Source organism: Benincasa hispida, chromosome 7, assembly GCF_027475165.1.
Source record: "Benincasa hispida cultivar pf3 chromosome 7, pf3_genome.v1.1, whole genome shotgun sequence".
Taxonomy (NCBI): domain Eukaryota; kingdom Viridiplantae; phylum Streptophyta; class Magnoliopsida; order Cucurbitales; family Cucurbitaceae; genus Benincasa; species Benincasa hispida.
The window spans coordinates 15,033,615-15,054,982 of record NC_143484.1 but is presented as its reverse complement, the minus strand read 5'-3'; the positions used below and the strand labels follow the sequence as shown (position 1 = coordinate 15,054,982).

The window sequence follows — 21,368 nt, the reverse complement described above, 5'->3', positions numbered from 1 at the left end:
ACTCTGATAAAGTTCATCGACGAGAAGTGTTCTCTAAAATGGAACTTGAAGATTATTTAGGTTATGATATTGATCCCACTACTCTCCAAAAGAGGAAGAAGTCTAAAGATAGTAAATGTGATTTATTGGTCTTGAAGACATACTTAGTAGAGAATGATGATTCTGCCTGGATCCTTGATTCAGGTGCTACTAATTACGTCAGTTCTTCCTACCAAGTATTTAGTTCCTGGCAAATGTTGCCACATGGAAAGTTGACTCTTCCAGTCTGTACTGGTGAGGTTGTTTCAGTTGTTGCTATGGGTAGGCTGAAGTTATTTTTGGACAAGAAGTGTTATCGGTTACTAGATATTATTTTTGTAGTTCCTCATATCAAAAGGAGCTTAATCTTGGTTTATTGTCTATTGAACAAGGCTATACCATCTCCTATTCTAAGAGTAAAGTATTTATTTTCAAGAATAGTACGAAGATTGGTTTTGGTAATAGTCTTGCTTAATACTGAAATGTTCAGTACCCAGACAACTGCAAAAAGACTAAAGGTTTCTTCTAAGGAAAATGCCCATCTTTGGCATCTATGGTTAGGTCACATCAACCTCAATAGGATTGAGCAGTTGGTGAAATGTGGACTTCTAAAGAGTTTAGAAGAAAGCTCCTTGCCGGTACGTGAATCATGCCTTAAAGGCAAGATGACCAAACGACCTTTTACTGGAAAAGGTTATAGACTCAAGGAAGCCTTGGAGCTTATAAATTCAGACATTTGTGATCCGATGACTATTAGAGCTCGAGGAGGGCATGAATATTTCATCTCTTTCATAGATGATTATTCAAGGTATGGGTATCTATATCTAATGCAATGTAAGTCTGAAGTTCTTGACAAGTTCAAGGAATATAAGGCTGAAGTTGAAAACTTGTTAGGTAAGAAGATAAAAACACTAAGATTTGATCGTGGTGGAGAGTATATGGACCTCAAATTCAAGAACTATATGATAGAACATGGAATTACGTCTCAACTCTCGGCCCTAGGTACACCTCAGCAGAATGGTGTATCAAAAAGGAGAAACAAAAACCTTGTTGGACATGGTTCGGTCTATGATGAATTATGCTCATCTTCCAGACTCGTTTTAGGGATTTGCAGTGGAGACTGCATGTTACATTTTGAACAACGTTCCCTCGAAAAGTGTTTCTGAAACACCTTTTGAGCTATGGAGAGGCCGTAACATCACTTCAGGATTTGGGGGTGTCTGACCCACATGCTTGTGGCTAACCCAAAGATGTTGGAATCGTGTTCGAAAGTTTTCCTCTTTGTAGGCTACCCCAAGGAAACGAAGGGTGGATATTTCTATGATCTGAGTGAGAACAAAGTGTTTGTGTTGACAAACACTATCTTCTTAGAAGAAGACCACATCAGGGATCATAAACCACGAAGTAAGTTTGTTTTACATGAGATTCCTAGTGAGACTACTGAAGGTTCAATAAGAGTTGTTGAATAGGCCTATCAAACAACAAGAGTTGTTGATGTCGGTATATCTAGTCAACCATCTCAAGAGTTGAGACCGTCTCGACGTAGTGGGAGGATTATGAACCCATCAGATCGCTACATGGGTTAGACTAAAGCCCATAACATCCTTTCTGATGATGGGGTCGAGGATCCATTGTCTTATAAGCAAGCAATGGAGAATGTTGACAAAGATGAGTGAATTAAAGCCATGAACCAGGAAATGGAGTCTGTACTTCAATAATGTCTGGGAACTTGTGGATCAACCTGATGGGGCAAAATCTATAGGGTGTGAATGGATCTACAAGTGAAAACGAGGTATAGATGGAAAGGTGCAAACTTTTAGGGCTAAACCCGTGACAAAGGGTTATACCCAGGTCGAGGGAGTCGACTATGAGGAAACTTTCTCACTTATTGTCATGTTGAAGAGTATCAGGATACTCCTGTCCATAGACACATTTTATTATTATTAGATATGGAAAATGAACGTTAAGATTGCCTTTCTTAATAGTAATCTTGAGGAGACCATCTACATGGCTCAACCAGAGGGGTTCCTTATTCCAGATCAAGAGCAAAGAGTTTGCAAGCTTAATAAGTCCACTTATGGGCTAAAACAAGCGTCTAGATCGTGGAGCATTAGATTTGATAGTGCGATCAAATCGTTTGCCTTTCTTTAAAACGTTGATGAGTCTTGTGTTTATAAGAAGATCATCAACAACTCAATAGCTTTCCTTGAGTTGTATGTGGATGATATCCTACGCATTCGGAATGATGTAGGCTTTCTGACTGACATTAAGGAGTGGTTAGCCACCCAATTCCAAATGAAAGATTTGGAAGATGCGCAGTATGTTTTAGAGATCCAAATCATTCGGGATCATAAGAACAAGAGGTTGACCTTTCAGGCATCGTACATTAATCAAATATTGATCAAGTATAGGATACAGAATTCCAAGAGGGGTTTATTACCCTTCTGGCATGGAATTGTTTTGTCTAAAGAGCAATTCCTTAAGACACCTCAAGAGGTTTAGGAGATGAGACGGATTCCTTATGCTTCGACTATTGGAAGCTTAAGGTATGCAATGTTATGTACTAGACCTGACATTTGCTATGAAGTAGGGATTATCAGTCATTATCAGTCCAATCTAGGATTAGATCACTGCACAATGATCAAAACGATTCTCAAGTATCTTTGGAGAATGAGAGACTACATGCTCGAGTATGGAGATAAGGATTTGATCCTTACAGGATACACAAACTCTGATTTTCAGACTAATAAAGATTCTAAAAAATCGACATCAAGGTTAGTGTTCACTTTGAATGGAGGGGTTGTAGTTTGTCGAAGCATCAAGCATGAATGCGTCACGTACTCCACTATGGAAGACGAATACGTAGCTACTTGTGAAGCTGCTAAAGAGGTTGTTTGGCTTAGAAAATTTCTTACAGATTTGGAAGTATTCCAAATATGTCTTTCCCGATCACATTCTATTATGATAACAGTAGTGCCGAGGTAAATTTAAAGGAACCTCGGAGTCATCGTAGAGGCAAGCATATAGAACAGAAATATCATTTGATCCGGGAGATTGTGCATCGCGGTTATGTGATAGTCACAAAGATCATGTCGGAGCACAACATTGCTGGCCATTTATAAAGGATCTCACGGCTAAAGTGTTTGAGGGTCATCTGAAGAGTCTGGGTCTACGGGACATGCAGCATCTTGTTTAAGGCAACTGGGAGGTGATACTATGGTATAGAGTATGCCCTAGTATATTATATATTGTACTTGTTTTTTTTCATGTATTGTACATTAGTCTCCCGAGCCATTAGGACAAGTGGGATATTGTTGGGATTGGTGTCCTAATTTTCCTCGAGTCTTGTAGTTTGTAAACTTTGTACACATTGTTATGAATAAAATAAAAGTTATTATTATTATTATTTTTTTGTTTGCATTTACTCATATCCAATAAGCAAAGATCTGTGGTTATTGTATGTAAACTTAAGCATGTATATGAGATATACAAGTGGATCATGCCTTAAGTAATAACCTAAAAGGTCTGTAGTATAAAGATAAAGGAGGGATACCTTATCCTAGTGACACTTCGGAGATGGCCTGCTTTGTAGAGGTTTTGAAGTGTTGTGAACTACTACAGATGGTCTGATCATGACCATTCATATGGAGACATGCGAGCGGGGGTATCTTATACAAAGAATTTGTATAATACTAGGCCACGAGATGATTCGTCTCTTTATATAACGCCGTTGATACTTGAGACTTACATCTCACTTAAACAACCATCGGTGACATGACCTTAATCTTGAGTGTTTTGGAAACTCTTGCCTTTGAGGGTGGTCCTTTGATTAGTATGGGTGAGAGTGGCCAGATTGCCAACTCAACAAGCCTACCTTTTTGTGGATTTGTCTGATTGGAGAGCTGGGAACTCAGTTACACAAGATGAAATTCACTCCTTCCTTAAAGCAGGGGTAAGTAGATAGATTGCGCCCTTCAAAGCTGATTCTGGGTCTTGAGCATAGTGTCCACTCTTACCCTTATGGGCGTAATCTATCTACTTACCCTGCTGGGGGAAAGAGTGAATTTTGTCTTGTGTAATTGAGTTTTTATCTCCCCAATCAGAAAAATCCCCAAAAAAGTAAGCTTGTTCAGTTGGCAATCTGGCCACTCTCACCCATACTAATCAAAGGACCGCCCTCAAAGCAGGAATTCCTAAAACACTCAGAATTAAGGGCATGTCACCTATGGTCGTTTAAGTGAGATGTAAGTCTCAATTATCAACGGTGTGATATAAAGAGACTGATCATCTCGTGGTCCAGTCTTATACAAACTCTTTATATAGGACACCCCTGCTCGCATGTCTCTACATGAATGGTTAGGATCAGATCATCTGTAGTAGTTCACAACACTTGTAAACCTTTACAAAGCGGGCCGTATCCGTAGTGTCACCAGGATAAGGTATCTCTCCTTTATCCTTATACTACAGACCATTTAGGTTATTACTTAAGGCATGATTCACCTGTATATCTCATATACATGATTAAGTTTACACACAATAACCACGGAGCTCTTTTTTATTGGATATCAGTAAATGCAAATAAAATAAATCTTATTCTATTAATAACAATGTGTACAAAGCTTAAGAACTACGAGACTCTGGGAGAATTAGGACACCAATCCCAACACATATAAGTGAGTATAGTCCGAGAAGTAAAATAGTATTGAGTGAACTTTCCAAAGATACTACTGAATCTTCAACAAGAGTTGTTGAAGGGCCTGCTACATCTACAAGAGTTTTTAATGGAAGTTCATCTAGTAGGTAAAATACACCCCAAGAGTTAAGAGTACCTCGACATAGTGGGTGTAGGATTGTATCAGTAACATCGAAAGCACAAGGATCATCTAAGCACTCAAATTCACTAATTTTGACAAATTATAAAGCATGCTCTTGCAGAAAAACAAGTGAGTTTCAAGACATACCTCTTATAGAACTTCTTCAAAGCTACTTCTCCAGCTGCTATCTTTTCCAAATTTTGTTGCAGACAACCTCAAGATTTTCCTCACTATTTTCTTGGTGCTCTAGATTGAATTGTGAACTCAAAACAAGCTTGAATCAAGGGATAAAATAGAAATGCTCACTGTAGTAATCTTGTTGAAGAACTCTTTTTTCAAACCGAATTTTCTCTCAAATTTTCTCTAGAATGCATGCCCGATTTTCACTCCAATCTCTTCATTATATTGTAGATTAATATGCAAAGGAGAGACTTGCATGAGTTGCAGCTCATGCTTGGAGAAGAAAAGGCCAAGACAATGCTTCTTGTGTGAGCAAGTGAAGAAAGGGATAATGGAAAATCAATATTTTCCATTTTAGTGTTTTGTTTTCTAATTTTCAAATTTTATCTCAAAAATAAAAATTTGATTTTATAAAATCTATTTTGATTTTAAAAATGAAAATTTAATTAATTTCATAAATTAATTATTAAATAAAACTTAATTAATTTAATATGAAATATTAAATTAATTTTAACACATATCCATATTTATATATTTAAATCATATTTAAATATATAAATTCTCCTATTCCGTTTAATTCTCAAAATAAACATGTAATTATATCTCATATAATTACTAATTCCCTTAATTCTAATCTAAACGATTCAAATTAACTTATCACGCTATTCTTGAGCTAGTCTATTACGAGCTAGTAGGGGGACCTCCCAGACCTACAGATCATGGGCTCCAACAATCCGAGTTTAATTGGCTAAACTCATTAGACCAGATTAGTCCTCATTCGTTAACTAATGGGTCACTCCACTAAAGCCCATACTTGCACTCCCCTCACTGTAGATATATTATGTCCACATGATTTAACCATAATCAGCAAGTCAACTCTTCACAGGTTGTTTGTAATAACAGCTAGGTCAAATATCTGTTTTACCCCCGAGATTAGGTCTTATTCCTCAAGTCTCTACTGATCCTCTAATGAACAACTGATTTGTGATCCAATCACTAAACCAAACTCTCTCAACCCAGTGAGAAGGTGGAGCCCCTTGTTAGAGACCTTGATTTAGTACTTGAGAGAACAACCTTTCTCCTATCCCTAAATTAGGGAGGCGTGAACTCTGTCTTGCACCCTATGTCCCTAGCTATCTATCCGGTCTTACCCCTGAAATAGGAGTCTTATTGAGCCGGCACTGTTGAGCCAACCTTCACCTTTGCAAATCTAAGGGTAATCCCGAATAAACAAGAGTTCATAGTTAGCTCAGGATTAAGATCAAGTTACCTAGGTCATCTAGGCGAAATAACCAGTCTTAAATAGCAAACAACATTATAAAGTATGAGTGACTTATTTCTTGGTCCTAATCTTATGCAAACTCATTGCATGCCCCCACTCCTCATGTCATAACATGTACGAATTAGGATCACATCGTATGTAGCACTTTACAACTCTTTATAACAACTATAGAGTAGGCCGCATCCAATAGTGTTAACAGAATAAGGTACCCAACCTTTTTCATGTACCATAGATCATTTTGACTATTTACTCGAACCTGGTCCACTCTTATGTCTCCACATAAAGTTCAAGTACTCATACAATAGTCATGGGTCTTGGTTTATTGGATTTAACTTTTATACAATTTATAAAATCAATAATAAGTGTAATGATTACAGAATATGTTTATCATTTTACAAACTGCGAGTTTTAGGACATAAAACCCAACAGTGGGAGGGTTGTGAACCCACCTGTTTGCTATATGGGTTTAACTGAAATCCTGGCTATGGTATCCAATGGCATGTTTGGGGATTCGTTGTCTTATAAGAAGGAAATGGAGGATGTTGATAGCGATGAATGGGTCAAAGCCATGGATCTCGAGATGGAGTCTATGTACTTCAACTCAGTATGGGATCTTGTAGATCAACCTGATAGGGTTAAGCCTATAGGTTGCAAATGGATCTACAAGAGGAAATGGGGTGCTGATGGGAAGATGAAAACCTTCAAGGCAAGACTTGTGGCAAAGGGTTATACCTAGGTGGAGGGAGTTGACTATGAGGAGACTGAGACTTTCTCACCTATTTCCATACTTAAGTCTATCCGTATGTTCCTGTCCATTGCCTCATATTATGACTATGAGATATGGCAAATGGATATCAAGACTGACTTTTTGAATGGTAATCTTGAGGACACAATTTATATGGTGCAACCCGAGGGATTCATCGCCCAAGGTCAGGAGCAAAAGGTTTGCAAACTAAATTGGTCATTTTATGGACTCGTCTTGATCTTGGAACATAAGGTTTGATACTGTGATCAAATATTATGGCTTTGACTAAAACGTTGATGAGCCTTGTGTCTACAAGAAAATTATCAACAGTTCAATAGTTTTTCTAGTGTTATATGTAGATGATAAAATCATCAACAGTTCAGTAGTTTTTCTAGTGTTATATGTAGATGATATCCTAATAATTGGGAATGATATAAGTTTACTGACTTCGGTTAAGAACTAGCAAGCCACCCAATTCCAAATGAAAGATTTAGGAGAAGCTCAGTTTGTTCTTGGGATTCAGAACTTTTGGGATCAAAAGAACAAAGTGTTAGCATTGTCTCAAGTATCGTACATGGACAAGATGTTGATCAAGTACTCGATGCAGAACTTCAAAAGGGGCCTTTTGCCTTTTCGTCATGGAGTTACATTGTCTAAGGAGTAATGTCCTAAGACACTTCAAGAGGTTGAGGAAATGATACGGGTCCTCTATGCATCTACCGTTGGAAGTTTGATCTATGCGATGTTATGTACTCAACCTGACATCTGTTACGCTGTGGGGATAGTCAATAGATATCAGTCTAATCCAGGGCAGGGTCACTGGACTACTGTCAAGAACATTCTCAAGTATCTTCGGAGAACGAGGGAGTACATGCTTGTGTATGGATCTAAGGATTTGATCCTTACTGGATATAAAGACTCTTATTTTTAGACTAATAAAGATTCTCAGAAATAAACTTCAGGATCAGTGTTCACTCTTAACGGAGGAGCTATAGTATGGCGAAGTACTAAGTAGGGGTGTATCACTGACTCCACTATGGAGGCCGAGTATGTAGCGGCTTGTGAAGTTGTTAAGGAGGTCGTTTGGCTCAAGAAGTTCCTGACTAATCTGAAAGTTGTTCCAGACATGTCTAGGCCTATCACCCTTTATTGTGATAATAGTGGAGCTGACGAATTCCAGAGAGCCTAGGAGTCACAAGCATGATAAGCATATTAAGCAGAAATACCATCTCATCAAAGAGATTATGCATCGAAGGGACGTGGTTGTCATGAAGATACATTCGGAGCACAATGTTGTTGATCCTTTACGAAGGCTCTCACGACTACAGTGTTTGAGTGTCACCTTCAGAGCATGGGTCTACGGGACCATCCGCGGTTGGACTAGGGCAAGTGGGAGTATTGTTGTATTGGGCCTTTGTGCCCTAGTTTATTGATTTCTACTTGTAATTTTCTTGTACACCCCACTAGCTTAGGAAAAGTGAGAGATTGTTGATGTTGATGCCCTAAATCTCATAGGGTCTAGTATTTTTTAAACATGTGTATGACAAACATTTGTGATGTAATAATATGAGATATTTTCTTCACTATTGAAATATGAGATTTTTTAGTTGCATTAACCACAAAACAATAAACTAAGATTCCTGGTTATCGTTGTAACTTAGGCATGTATGTGATGACATACAAGTGGATTGTGCTTTAAGCAATAACCTAAATGGTCTATAGTATATGGATAAAGGAAGAAAACCTTATCCTGTTGACACTAAGACTCGCTTTGTAGATGTTACAAATGTTGTAAAGTCCTACAAACGATTTGATCCTGACCATTCATGTATTAGACATGCGAGCAGGGATGCTCTATACAAAAGAGTTTGTATAAGACTGGACCATGAAATGTTTAGTCTCGTTATATAACACCGTTCATGACAGAGACTTTCATTTCACTAGAATGACCATAGGAACATGACCTTAATCCTGAGTGAGTTGGGCACTCCTGCCTATGAGGGCGATCATTTGATTTGTATTGGTGCGAGTGCCAAATCATTAACTCAAACCTACCAGTTTGGGAATTCATATGATTAGGGACCTAGGAACTTAGCTACACAAAACAAAATTCACTCCTTCCTCGATTTAGGTGTAAGTAGATAAATTGCTCCCTTAAAAGCTGATTCCGGGACTTGAATAATGTGGCGCCACATCTTCTCTTAGCCCGAGAAGGATTTACACATACTAGGACTATGATGTATTGTTCATTAGAGGAATCAATGGTACTTAAGGAGTTAGATGTAATTACAGGGGTAAAAAAGTAAATAGGCCCGACTATACTTAAGAGCGATTTGTGAAGGGTTATCGTACTGTTGGTTGGCTATATCCAATGGACACAGAGATATATCTGTAGCGCGTAGAGTACAGCTTTCGGTCTTTAGTAGAATACTCGACAGTTAACGGATGGTGGATATCATGATTAAAGAGTTTAGTCAGTTATTCACATACCATTGGAGCTTTAAGCTACAGGTTCATAAGGTCCCCTTGGTAGCTCAATGGATTCATGTTGAGAATTAGTTTTTGGGTTAGTTTGAAGTGTTCAAAATAACAAGAGGAAATTTGATTATATATGATATAATTAAATTGTATCAATTATATGAGATATAATTGACTTAATGTATTAGATACATTGATTGTAGGAAATATTATTAAATGCTATAAGGGAGAAAAATAACTATGTTTATATATCGCATGGGATGTGATATTAAAAATATAGGTTATGAATATATTATTTATTTGTAATAAAATCAATTATGGGATAATTGGTTACAGTTTTTTCTCCCAATAATCAACTTAGTGGGAAGTTGTGATTAGCTATGGTAACTGATGGATAAAATGAAAATCGTTTTCATTTTTACGGAATGCAATCATTATGCGATTGAGAATCATAGATCAAAAGAATTAGCTACACGATAGCTTAAGAGCATAAACGATTATGTAATGAGTTTTCTATACGATAGTCACTTGTTTTCTAAACAATCGAGTACTCAGTCTATACGATAGACTATAGTCATCTTCCACTTACTCGATTGTCTATACGATCTATCTAATTCCTCCTACCCTCTGTCAAATCCTATAGAGCCCACAACTTTTGCATTCTCACACTAAGAATACCAAGGTAGCCTGCTGGTGGCATCTGCTTCCTGTTTGAGGATTGAGTGAGATTTGTTCTTGTTCGAGGAGATTGCTGAGGCGTGACGTTCATGTTGGTGAACGATCGTGCAGTAATATCGAGGGAACGAAAAGAATAGTTCTTCAAGGGTAGTTCTCTTGATCCTTATTTTATTCCTTTTGAAGCACACTATAATTTAGAGTGTATGCATAACTATTACTGTTTGATTGTAAATGTGTATGTTCTGTCACAATGGGGTTTGGAACGATCTCGTCTCCACTCACTGGTCTCTTTGATAAGAGTTCCTTCAAGAATTACATGCTCATGAGATAAATATCCATAAACATGCTTTTAGAAGTTCAAATTGATTCAAAGAAGCATAGATTCAGATTGCAATTAGTTAAAGAAGAGCTGAAATCTCAAGAACTATGCAAAGAATTCTTGAACTAGAAATAAGATTGAAGGTTTACCTCATAAATCCATAGAAAAATCTATGAAGAAGATCCAATCATTTGTTTATAATCAAAAAATAAAATGAAAAATTTAACCTAATCGACATAACATTATAGAGGAGATGAAATTTGGAGAGAAACATCAGACTCCATATGAAAATTTTCTTCCCTTGCTAAAAAAATTAAAGAATCCTTTTACACTCGTAGGGGTAGCATCCGACTCTGAGGATAGAGTTTAAAAGAAGCCATCGCAACTCGCAGGGGTAGCATGATATTACACAAAAAAGCCAAGAACCGCTTGGTGAACAGTGCAACACTGCCATGACACTTGGTTGCACAAGGCACGTGTGGACATTTCCATCAATGTTCGTAGTATTGCGACGTTTCTCTATTTGACTGAATTAAGTATGCTTCTATCTTTCAGCGTTACACAATGTTGGTTGGAGGGTCACGATGCTGCTTTCAATGGCATTTTGGTAAATATTTGACTTTCTTCAATTATGTTGATTTCTTGGTCCTTTTTTATCCTTTTTAGTCTAAGTTTCTTACAGTGACTCCAAAATGTTTCCTGGACTATTTTACCTATAAAATTGACATTTAAAGGAAAAAAAAAAAATTGAAGGATTTATCATTAAGAACATAGCTCTTTTCAAGACCTATCATCCATAAGCATCACGAATGATACAACACTTTAGTATTTAGAGCCCCTAGATTAAAAATTCAATTTCTTGTTTTTGAGTTTGTGAAAATGAGTAAAAAAGGGAGAGAAAGGAGGAAGAAGAACGAGGCAAAAAACAAAAACAAAACACTAGTGATCATTACTACGGTCAATTGACGATTGCATGATGATCGGTTGATTTTTGATAGTCAATTCGGTCGGTCGATCGTCAAGGATCATAGTGTTTGGTTGTTGACCATCACTACGACCGGTCATTAACAGTCACGACAATCGATTTTTACGATCATAATGGTTAAGCACCAATGAGATCGCCCGCCAACGGTGAAGACAGTCAATAATCGTCAACGATTAAGACGATTGGTTGGTAACCAACCGGTACTACAATCCATCACCAAGGGTCATGAAGTTTGGTCGTTCACCATTCGACAGTTGTGGTTGCTAACGATCAAGATACTCATTCGTCGATGGTGATAGTCAATGTGATCAGTCGCCAATAGTCAAGTCGACTGGTTGCTGACTGTCAATCACGAAGTTGACCAATGTTTGTTGTCGATGGTCATTGATGACCATTGATAAGAGGTAAAAGATGAAGAAAAATTTTTCTAAGACCTATGGCATTCATTAAAAATATATTCAAGACCAATGAGTTTTGTTTCTTATTCCTGAGAATTTTATTCTAAGTGCCCAAACATGGGTTTGGTTTCAAATGCAAAACCCCCCAATTCCAAACCCATGGGACAAACACCCCCTAAAAGTTATTATTGTAGAACTAATTCTAGGTCTTGGCTCAAGTGGCTACGATGACCATTCTTTTACAGAACATAACGCTGGGAAATGCATCAAATTAGTAGAAGGTGAATCAGGTAGAGGCGTTTGGGCAACCCATGTTAGCTATGTGGGCTGTGGAGATCCTCACTCCTATGTTGAATGTCCACAAAACCCTCAGTCAGTATGCTTCATAAAAAACAACCCATTCTCTAATACATCTAACCTTGGATGGAGAAACCATCCGAATTTTTCTTGGATAGGAGGAAATAATAAGGTGCACCACCCAAGGGTGAACCATCAGCAAAGGAATGGACCGTCGCCTACATTTTAACAAACGCATCAGCAACATCAACAACCCTTTAATAGAGGAGGACAGACGTCGAGCTCAGGATCTCTGCTTGAGAACCTATTGAAGGAGTACATAGCCCAGAATGATGCGTTGCTGAAAAGTCAAGCATCATCTATCAGAAACCTGGAAATCCAGGTAGGGCAGATAGCGAGCGAGTTGAAAAGCAAGCAACCTGGAGTTCTACCTAGCAATACTGAAACACCTGGGAACAATAATGGAAAGGAGCAATGTCATGCAGTGATGTTGCGAAGTGGAAGAGCTCTTGAAGAAAGAAGAATGAATCCAAGAAATAGTAGTCCATTGAAAGAACGCATCACACAATCAATGAATTAGGAAGAAAGAACGCTCAAGATTATGAGCCATTCAGAACCCAGTACGTCTAACGCGGGAAAGCCTGAGATGACTTTGAACGCACCATTCCTTAGGCATCTGATGAAGAAGAATGATGAACAAAAATTCAAGCGCTTTCTTGAGCTCCTAAAGCAGCTACATATCAACATTCCACTTATAGAGGCTTTGGAGCAGATGCTAACATATGTCAAATTTTTTAAGGACATTTTGACAAAGAAGAGAAGAGTCAGCGAGAAGAAAGTAATAACGCTAACGTAGGAGTGTAACGCGTTAGTAAGCAACAGTCTATCAAAGAAGCAGAAGGACCCTGGGAGCTTCACCGTTTCTTGTTCGATAGGAGGATTGGATGTGGGTCATGCATTGTGCAATCTAGGAGCCAACATTAATCTCATGCCACTTTCAATTTTTAAGAAATTGGGGATTGGCGAAGCACAACCTACTTCTGTTACTCTTCAGCTCGCTGACAGAACAATTAAGTACCCAAAAAGGAAGATTGAAGACGTTCTGGTGAAGGTTGAGAATCTCATATTCCCAGTAGACTTTATTATCTTGGACTATGAAGCAGATAGGGAGGTACTAATTATCCTTGGACACCCCTTCTTAGCTAACGGGAAAGTTTTAATTGACGTGCATAAAGGCGAATTAACTATGTGCGTGGACAATGAGAAGGTAAAGCTTAATGTGCTCAATGCATTAAAGTTCCCAGATAGTGAAGATTGTCAACTAAACAGTATTGAGTTGCCTAAAGAAGAGACTCATGTATGTGAGGTCCTCGCATTGGAGGAGAACCTAAAAGAATCAGAGCCGCCAAGTCTGAGTGAGCGGCGGACAAAACCAACGCATCCATCACTTGAAGAACCACCAGAACTCGAGTTGAAACAGTTACCTAGACACTTGAAATATGGATTCCTCGAAACCAACAACACTTTACCTGTGATCATTTCCGCAAATCTTATAGAGCCTAATGAGCAATCTCTCTTGTAGATGTTGAAAAAGCACAAGTGTTCAATAGGCTGGACGCTTGCGGATATCCGTGGCATTAGTCTATCTTATTACATGCATAAGATTAGGCTGCAAGAAGGGAAGTCAGGGTCAATCGAGCCTCAAAGAAGGCTGAACCCCATAATAAAAGAAGTGGTTAAGAAATAAATTCTAAAATGGTTGGACGCGGGAGTTATTTATCCTATATTCGACTGTAGCTGGGTAAGTCCAATTCAATGCGTTCCCAAGAAAGGGGGAACGATCGTGATAGTCAACAGCAATAATGAACTCATACCCTCGAGGACTGTCACGGGCTGGCGCATCTGTATGGATTACAAGAAGCTCAATGCAGCAACTAAGAAAGACCACTTCCTCCTTTCTTTCATCGATCAAATGCTTGATAGACTTGCGGGCAAAGAATTTTATTGCTTTCTCGATGTATACTCTGGTTACAACTAGGTCGTCCTCGCTCGATGCGAGGAAACAAACTTGGTGCTGAATTGGGAGAAATGTCACTTCATGGTGATTGAAGGAATTTTCTTAGGTCACAATGTATCTAAGGCTGGCTTGGAAGTAGATGAATAGATGTCATAGCCAAACTTCCACCACCATCAAATGTTAAAACTTTACGAAGTTTTCTAGGGCATGTCAGCTTCTATAGATGGTTCGTTAGAGGTTTCTCTCAGATTGCGTGACCTCTGAGCGCATTACTAGAGGCGAAACGACCCTATGACTTTAATGAAGATTGTACTGACACATTTGAAACCTTGAAGTATGCATTAACCACAACACCAGTACTAATAGCACTGAACTTGATGTAGCGCTTTATTGTCATGTGCGATGCGAGTGATGTGGCAGTAGGAATGATGTTAGGGCAGAAGAAGGGTAATTTGATACACCCCATCTCCTACATGTCCAAAACACTAAATGACTCTCAGGAACACTACACCACTACTGAAAAAGAAATGTTGGCTGTAGTGTTTGGCATTGAAAAGTTTCGATCTTACTTAGTTGGTGCGTTAGCCACCATATACACTGACCACTTAGCCATAAAATTCTTGATGAGCAAAAAGGATGCGAAGCCAAGGTTGATAAGATGGGTGCTACTGCTACAGGAGTTTGATATTGATATCCAAGACAGAAAGGGAATAGAAAATCAGGTGCCTGACCATCTGTCTAAGCTAGAGAATCAAGAAATGCAAGCCCACGAAAGTAAAATCAAGGACGCAGTTCCTGATGATAGCCTGTTTAGAGTTGAAGGCAGGGAACCTTGGTATGCGAACATAGTCAATTATTTAACCATAAAGCAATTCCCTGGGAAATTCAGCAAAAGAAACAGTTAATTCATGATAGCAAGTTTTATTTTTTGGGATGAACCATTTCTATATAAACAAGGCCCTGACTCCATAATGCGTCGATGTGTTCCGGAGGAGGAGACACAACGCATATTAGCTGAGTGTCATGACTCTTCGTATGGAGGGCATTTCGGTGGGCAAAGAACTGTAGCGAAAGTCCTTCAAAGTGGATACTTTTGGGCCACCCTCTTTAAAGACGCGAGGGAGTTTGTTCGAAAATGTGACCCCTGTTAACGCACCGGGAATATTTCTTCAAGGGATGCAATGCCCTTGAACAATATTCTCAAAGTTGAACTATTTGATGTTTAGGGCATAGATTTTATGTGACCTTTTCCCCTGTCCTGTGGCCAACAGTACATCCTGCTTGCATTAGATTATGTATCTAAGTGTGTAGAAGCAGTAGCCTGTGCTAGGAATGATTCGTCCACTGTAACTAAGTTTCTTACCAGGAACATCTTTACACATTATGGAATGCCAAGAGCCCTAACAAGCGACGCAGGTACGCACTTCATTAATCACATCATTTCCAAATTACTTGCAAAATCTAATGTCAGACATAAGATCACCACTGCTTACCACCCACTAATAAATGATCAAGTGGAAGTATCAAATCGAGAAATCAAGTCTATCTTGGAGAAAGTCATCAATGCAATGCGAAAGGATTGGACACAGAGGCTGGATGAAGCGCTCTGGGCCTACAGGTCTACATAAAAAACTCCTATAGGTATGTCTCCATACTCTCTTGCATTTGGAAAAGCCTATCATTTACCTTTAGAGTTGAAGCACAAGGCGTTTTGGGCAGTTAAGAAGTCAAACATGAACTTAGACGCCACAGGCGCTCAACGCAAACTTCAGCTCAACGAGCTCGAGGAGTGGAGATTGAATGCGTACGAGAACAACAAGCTGTACAAAGAAAAGACAAAGCGTTGGCATGACCAACGCATCAGTAAGAAAGAACTTGTTGTTGGCCAAAAAGTTCTATTATTCAATTCACGACTGCGTTTGTTTCTAGGAAAACTAAAATCCAGGTCGTCAGGACCCTTTATCATTAAGACAATCTTCCCATATGGAGTTGTGGAAATAACACGAGAAGATGGCACCAACGCATTCAAAGTAAACGGCCAAAGAGTGAAGCCTTACTTTGAAGATGGACTGGAATGCCAAAAGTCATCTCTCACACTATGCGAAGCCAGTTGAGGCCCGCGTCAAAGTATCCCTGCGTTTGCATCGTCATATATTCCAAGGACGCTTCCTCTATCCTTGTCTTTTTGCATTCTGTATTTTACGATGCGTTTGAGTTTGCTGAGTTATTTGTTTGGTTGTTTTAAGATTAATTGTTCTTTGCTTTTGCTTTTATAAAAATTGGAAACTTGTTTGTTTTTCTTTAAAAGTTGTATATGATCAAGTTGGGAATAATGGACACGTTAGACGCAAGTCTAACGCATGGCCCAGTTGAAGGGACAAGTCTTGAGAACAAAAAAACACTCGAGTATTTAGATAACCAAGACATCCCTTCAGCTTTACTTTATTACAGATGTCAGGCGCCGCCTGACGTCAGCCACTACGCCTCTCTCAGCCTAAAAAATGACCCAACGATTCGAAGCCTTCTTCTTCTTCATTTTCACTCTCGAGCTCTCTGAAACAAAAAAAAAAAAAAAGAAAAAGAAACCTAACCTCTCCGTCTCCATCGCTTTCAATTCGCTCGAGCTTCTGCAGCCACAATGTCGTCCACCTTAGATAGTCAGAACCAGACCATGAGCTTTGGGAATGACTCACTGGTAAGCTCCTATTCCTCGTCCTCTGTTTCGATTTCACCTCCCCTGAACCAACCACCTCATTCACCCATCCTCATATCTTCCCCTAGGATTCCTCATACCCTAGTGGGCACCCCTCCATTTACTCCACCCATACCACCCTCTGACAGTCCTGCGTCAGAGCGCAATCTTGAAGAGTTGGTAGAATTGGCTCGATTGGACGAGCAAGAGGTTTTTGGTGCGATCTTGGCGTCCCTCAATCAAAGCCAAGAGGAAGAGCAAGTGATACATTCAAACCCACCTAATGCATCACTTGAGTTAGACGAAGTGAAGCGGTATGCTATGATGCTTGAAGAGGAATTAGAAGAAGAAAAAAGGGAAGAAGAAAATAGAGAAAGGAGAATTGGCCCTGACGCGTCTCTACCACGCTCATCCGACACAAATGAAGGGCCATTAAAATAAAAAATAGTAACAAGAAAAAGAAGAATGATATTGGAGGAAGAAGAAGATGAGCAATCTGCATCTGGACTTGAGGGTGCAACGCATGAAAACAGCTCAAGGCACAACGCACTAGAGCAGGAATTGGAAGACTACCAGCCCGCAAGGCAAGGGCGAAGGAAGACGAATCTCCAAAGGGAATTGGAGAATGAACTGAGAGAACTGGCAAGGGAAGCAAAAGAACATGCGGCAAGAAAAGGCAAGTTAATCGATGCGTTACCTAATAAGACATCGGGAAGAAAGCGTCAATTTAGTGACATACTCGTAGAAAAGGGCTTCTTTCCCGAACGTCACCCACTGCCAATTTACATAACTGATTTAATAAACGCATTGGGGTGGAATCAGTTCTGCGTTGGGCACACCTGTATTTGGCTCAACCTCGTTCGCATGTTCTACAACAATGAGTTGGATATGGAGAAGAACACAACTTTTGTTGATGGGGTGTTAGTGCGTTTCTCAGCTGACAAAATAAACGAAGTGTTCAACATTGACAGTAATCTGGACGCGGAAGGAAATCACATCTTGGAGCAGCCTACGCCAAGCCAATTAGAAGATGCGTTAAGGACAGTAGCCAAACCTGGAAGCAAATGGTAAACATCGAGAAACGGGGCAAAAATGTTAGCTTCCAGGAATTTAACTCCAGACGCGAATTTGTGGTATTACTTGATCAAACGGAGCATCATGCCTACAATGCATGATGAGACATTATCAAAGGAACGCGTCCTGGCTACCTATTGCATCATGCAGTGCATCCCTTTGGAGGTTGGAAGAATTATAAGGGAACAGATCAAAGCCATCAAGACTAAGCCACGAGGGCAACTCTACTTTCCATGGCTGATCTGTGCACTATGCGAACGCGGGGGCATCCCTCTTGGGGATGATCATGAAGATATTGATGGCTTGATAGACATAAAGTTAGTAAGGCGTCTACTTCGCGGTTCGCTGCATCAACCTGCCTTACCTACCAAGGAAGTGGCAACCAAGCCTCGATCATCCAAACGTGCCCCGAAAAGAAGATGCGTCCAGATTCTTGAACACAACGATCAAGCTTCAGAGCACGAAGAATATGAAGCTGAGCTTGAACATCCGGTTGAAGAAGCAAACCACCCCTCAATCTTACTTTCCATAACCCATCATTGGCCCCGCCAGAAGGGAGTCATGATCAAATGCACCAATAACCAACTCATATAGATCAGGACATCCCTTATTCCCTTCCTTCGCCCCAACCAAGTCCAATTCCCAACTTTGTGCCTCCTTCAATAATTTTTGAGCCAACTGGGCTAGGGTTAAGCAACGCAGCAAATTTTGAAGACCGAGTTGGAAGAAATGAAGAACCAACACCACCTCAACGCAGTGCTGACTTAGAAGAGTTGAAAACTTTTATCATTGATCAGCTCAGACCACTAGCTGCATCTATCGAAGGTCTTCAGCAACAGAATCGGGTTCTAAGGGATTATCTAAGGCAGCAAACAAGATGGATGCAAGACCAATTTGTTTACACAACGCAATACATCAATCAGGTCTTGGTTGGAATGTTTGCTCTGCCTCCACTACCTACCCATCTTAGAAACCCCTTGCGTTTTATGGATGAAGACCTTGAGGAAGAACGCAGAGATGACATGCCAGCACAATAGAGTTTTGGGGTGTTCGGTTATTTTTGTATTTTGATTTAATTGTTCTTTTGTATCTGCTTGACTTGTTTGTTTACTTTATGTGAATTTATGAAAATGAATGAGAAATTCCTATCATTTTGTTCCTTGCGTTTGACCTTGGCATACTTGATTTTTGTTCTTTAGATATTTTCTAAGTCTTGTGCTCTGCTTGACCTCAATGATATCAACTATATGAAATCTATAAGTATAGAGTAGGCGTTAGGAAAATCAACAAGTCCTAAACTTCTCTAAAAAGGTTATGTCTACTTTCTAACGCGTGCAAGCTTTAAGTCTTAAACTCCTTTCAGACTCTCAAAGCCTTTTTGAAATTTTGTTTCTCTTTTAGCAATGAGGATTTAGCTCGTCTCCAAATTTGGGATGAGTATAGCTCATCTCCAAATTTGGGGATGAGAGCAATCCGAGTTAAGACGCATCAAACGAATACATCATAAAGAAAAGGGGACAAAATAAGAAAAATATTAAACGCGACTCCTCTATCATTATTTCAAAAGAAAAACCTTAAAATGGCATGAGTTTAGTTGGAACAGGCACTTAGTCGTAGTTGGATGCTCGCATGACACCCGTGGGGGCAAGCCAAAACGAAGTTAATTCTCCTAGACCAATGCGTCCCATATAACTCCTCTATCTAGTCTGAAGAAATTATATCTTGAAACGCATGAATATTAGATATGAGTTTAGTTGTGAAGAGTTCTCACCCATAGTTGGATGCTCGCATGACACCCGTGGGGGCAAGCCAAAACGAAAGTGGGATACCTGGAACAATGCATGGGTAAGTAGGTTCATAATATTTTTTCTTTTTATATGGCATTTATTGTAAAAAGAGCATCTAACACATTGCTGGTTTAGAAAAAAAAAAAGGAATGTTTTGAGAGATGAAAGGAGTTGTGATAAAAGGCCTGTTGCACCTGAAACTAAACATTAGTCCTTTTAAGAAAAGAGTCAATCTGAGTTATATTTTCCAAACTCTTATCTCAAGCTTATGACTGAATATGATGAGAGGCGAACTCTGCACACTTAAGAGAAAGGAGATAACAAATAATTATTTTGAAATGCTTGAGGATAAACATTGTTCAAATTTGGGGGTTGTGATAACTTGTAGAAATACAAGTTATTTTTGCTATTAAGTTGGAACAACTAAGGTTTTTAATGATAAATTCTCCTCATTTTTAGAAGAAACGCATGGATTTATTCAAACATTAGCAAATGCATACAAAAGAAGTTTTATTACTAAATATTGCGGCACTAATGCATTGTATTGCAGGATTTCAATGCGAGAATTAACGCTAACGCATTAGACAAGTGCCGCAGGAAAAGCCCTAATGCATGGGCCATGCGTCAGAGGGAGTTCAACGCAGAGAAGATACATTGATCCAGGCTGATTGTGTCACATCACCACTTGCAAGTATGGGCACCTACAGGAAGCGGCGTCTGGAAAGCTTCCAAGCAGCAGGCGGCATCTGAAAAGCTTCCGAGAGTCAGGCGGCTAACCAAGGCATGGACTTTAATGCTGACCAAGACATGGACTTTAATGCTGCCCATTCACCAAGTGGACATGACCAACGCCTATAAATAGATGAAGTCCCACTAGAGTTAAGAAGTTGGTGAAATTATCAAGATCCTTACTCTCTGTATATTGTAGTCATAATTCTAGTTCTGTAGAGGCTGTGCTGTGGTGCTAAATGATCAGAAGGGTTGAGAACCACCACCACCGTCGGTCAGGGAGTGGAGGAAGCTAATCTTGAGAAAGACACTTCATCCAATTCTTAAACAAGTGATTGTACACAACGAGATTGAGTCAAAGAAATATAAGAGATTGTATTCTTTGGCTTGACTCAGTTTCCTTCCTCTCATTTATCACTTTCATTCCATTTGATTAAATATTGCTTTTGTAAAGACTCTCTGTTTCTTTATAAAATTCATATGTTTAATCCATCATACTTGCCATTGTTTATTTCTTATTTATGTTGAATGCATTAATACTTTATGCACAACTTCATTCTAAAGCTCAAGCCAACTTGACAAATTGGTAAAAGCATCTTTAACTTAGATTGTTTGAAAGAATAACTAAGCTGCATTAAGTAGGATGCCTAATACAGCTAGAGATAGACTTATTGGTGTCTATTGCATTTTGTGTTAGACGCATGCATCCTAGAGATAGGCTTTGTATGTTATTCCCGTTGAGAAATGTTGAACAAAGTCTAACGCATAAACAAAAGATAAGCAAATCATCCCATCTCATTCACATCACATCCTAGTTGATCACACTCATCTTAGACCAACGCGTCCACTTACCTTAAACTCCATTTTCGCATGAT

The 21,368-nt window shown here is 39.2% G+C and overlaps 1 protein-coding gene across 1 annotated transcript; it reads left to right on the top strand.

Moving 5' to 3' along the window:
* Positions 1–15,854: 15,854 nt before the first annotated feature.
* On the top strand, positions 15,855–16,325 carry LOC120080955 (uncharacterized). Its single transcript, XM_090315186.1, has one exon. The coding sequence runs from the start codon at positions 15,855–15,857 to the stop codon at positions 16,323–16,325; it is 471 nt and encodes a 156-aa protein (XP_090171312.1).
* Positions 16,326–21,368: the final 5,043 nt, after the last annotated feature.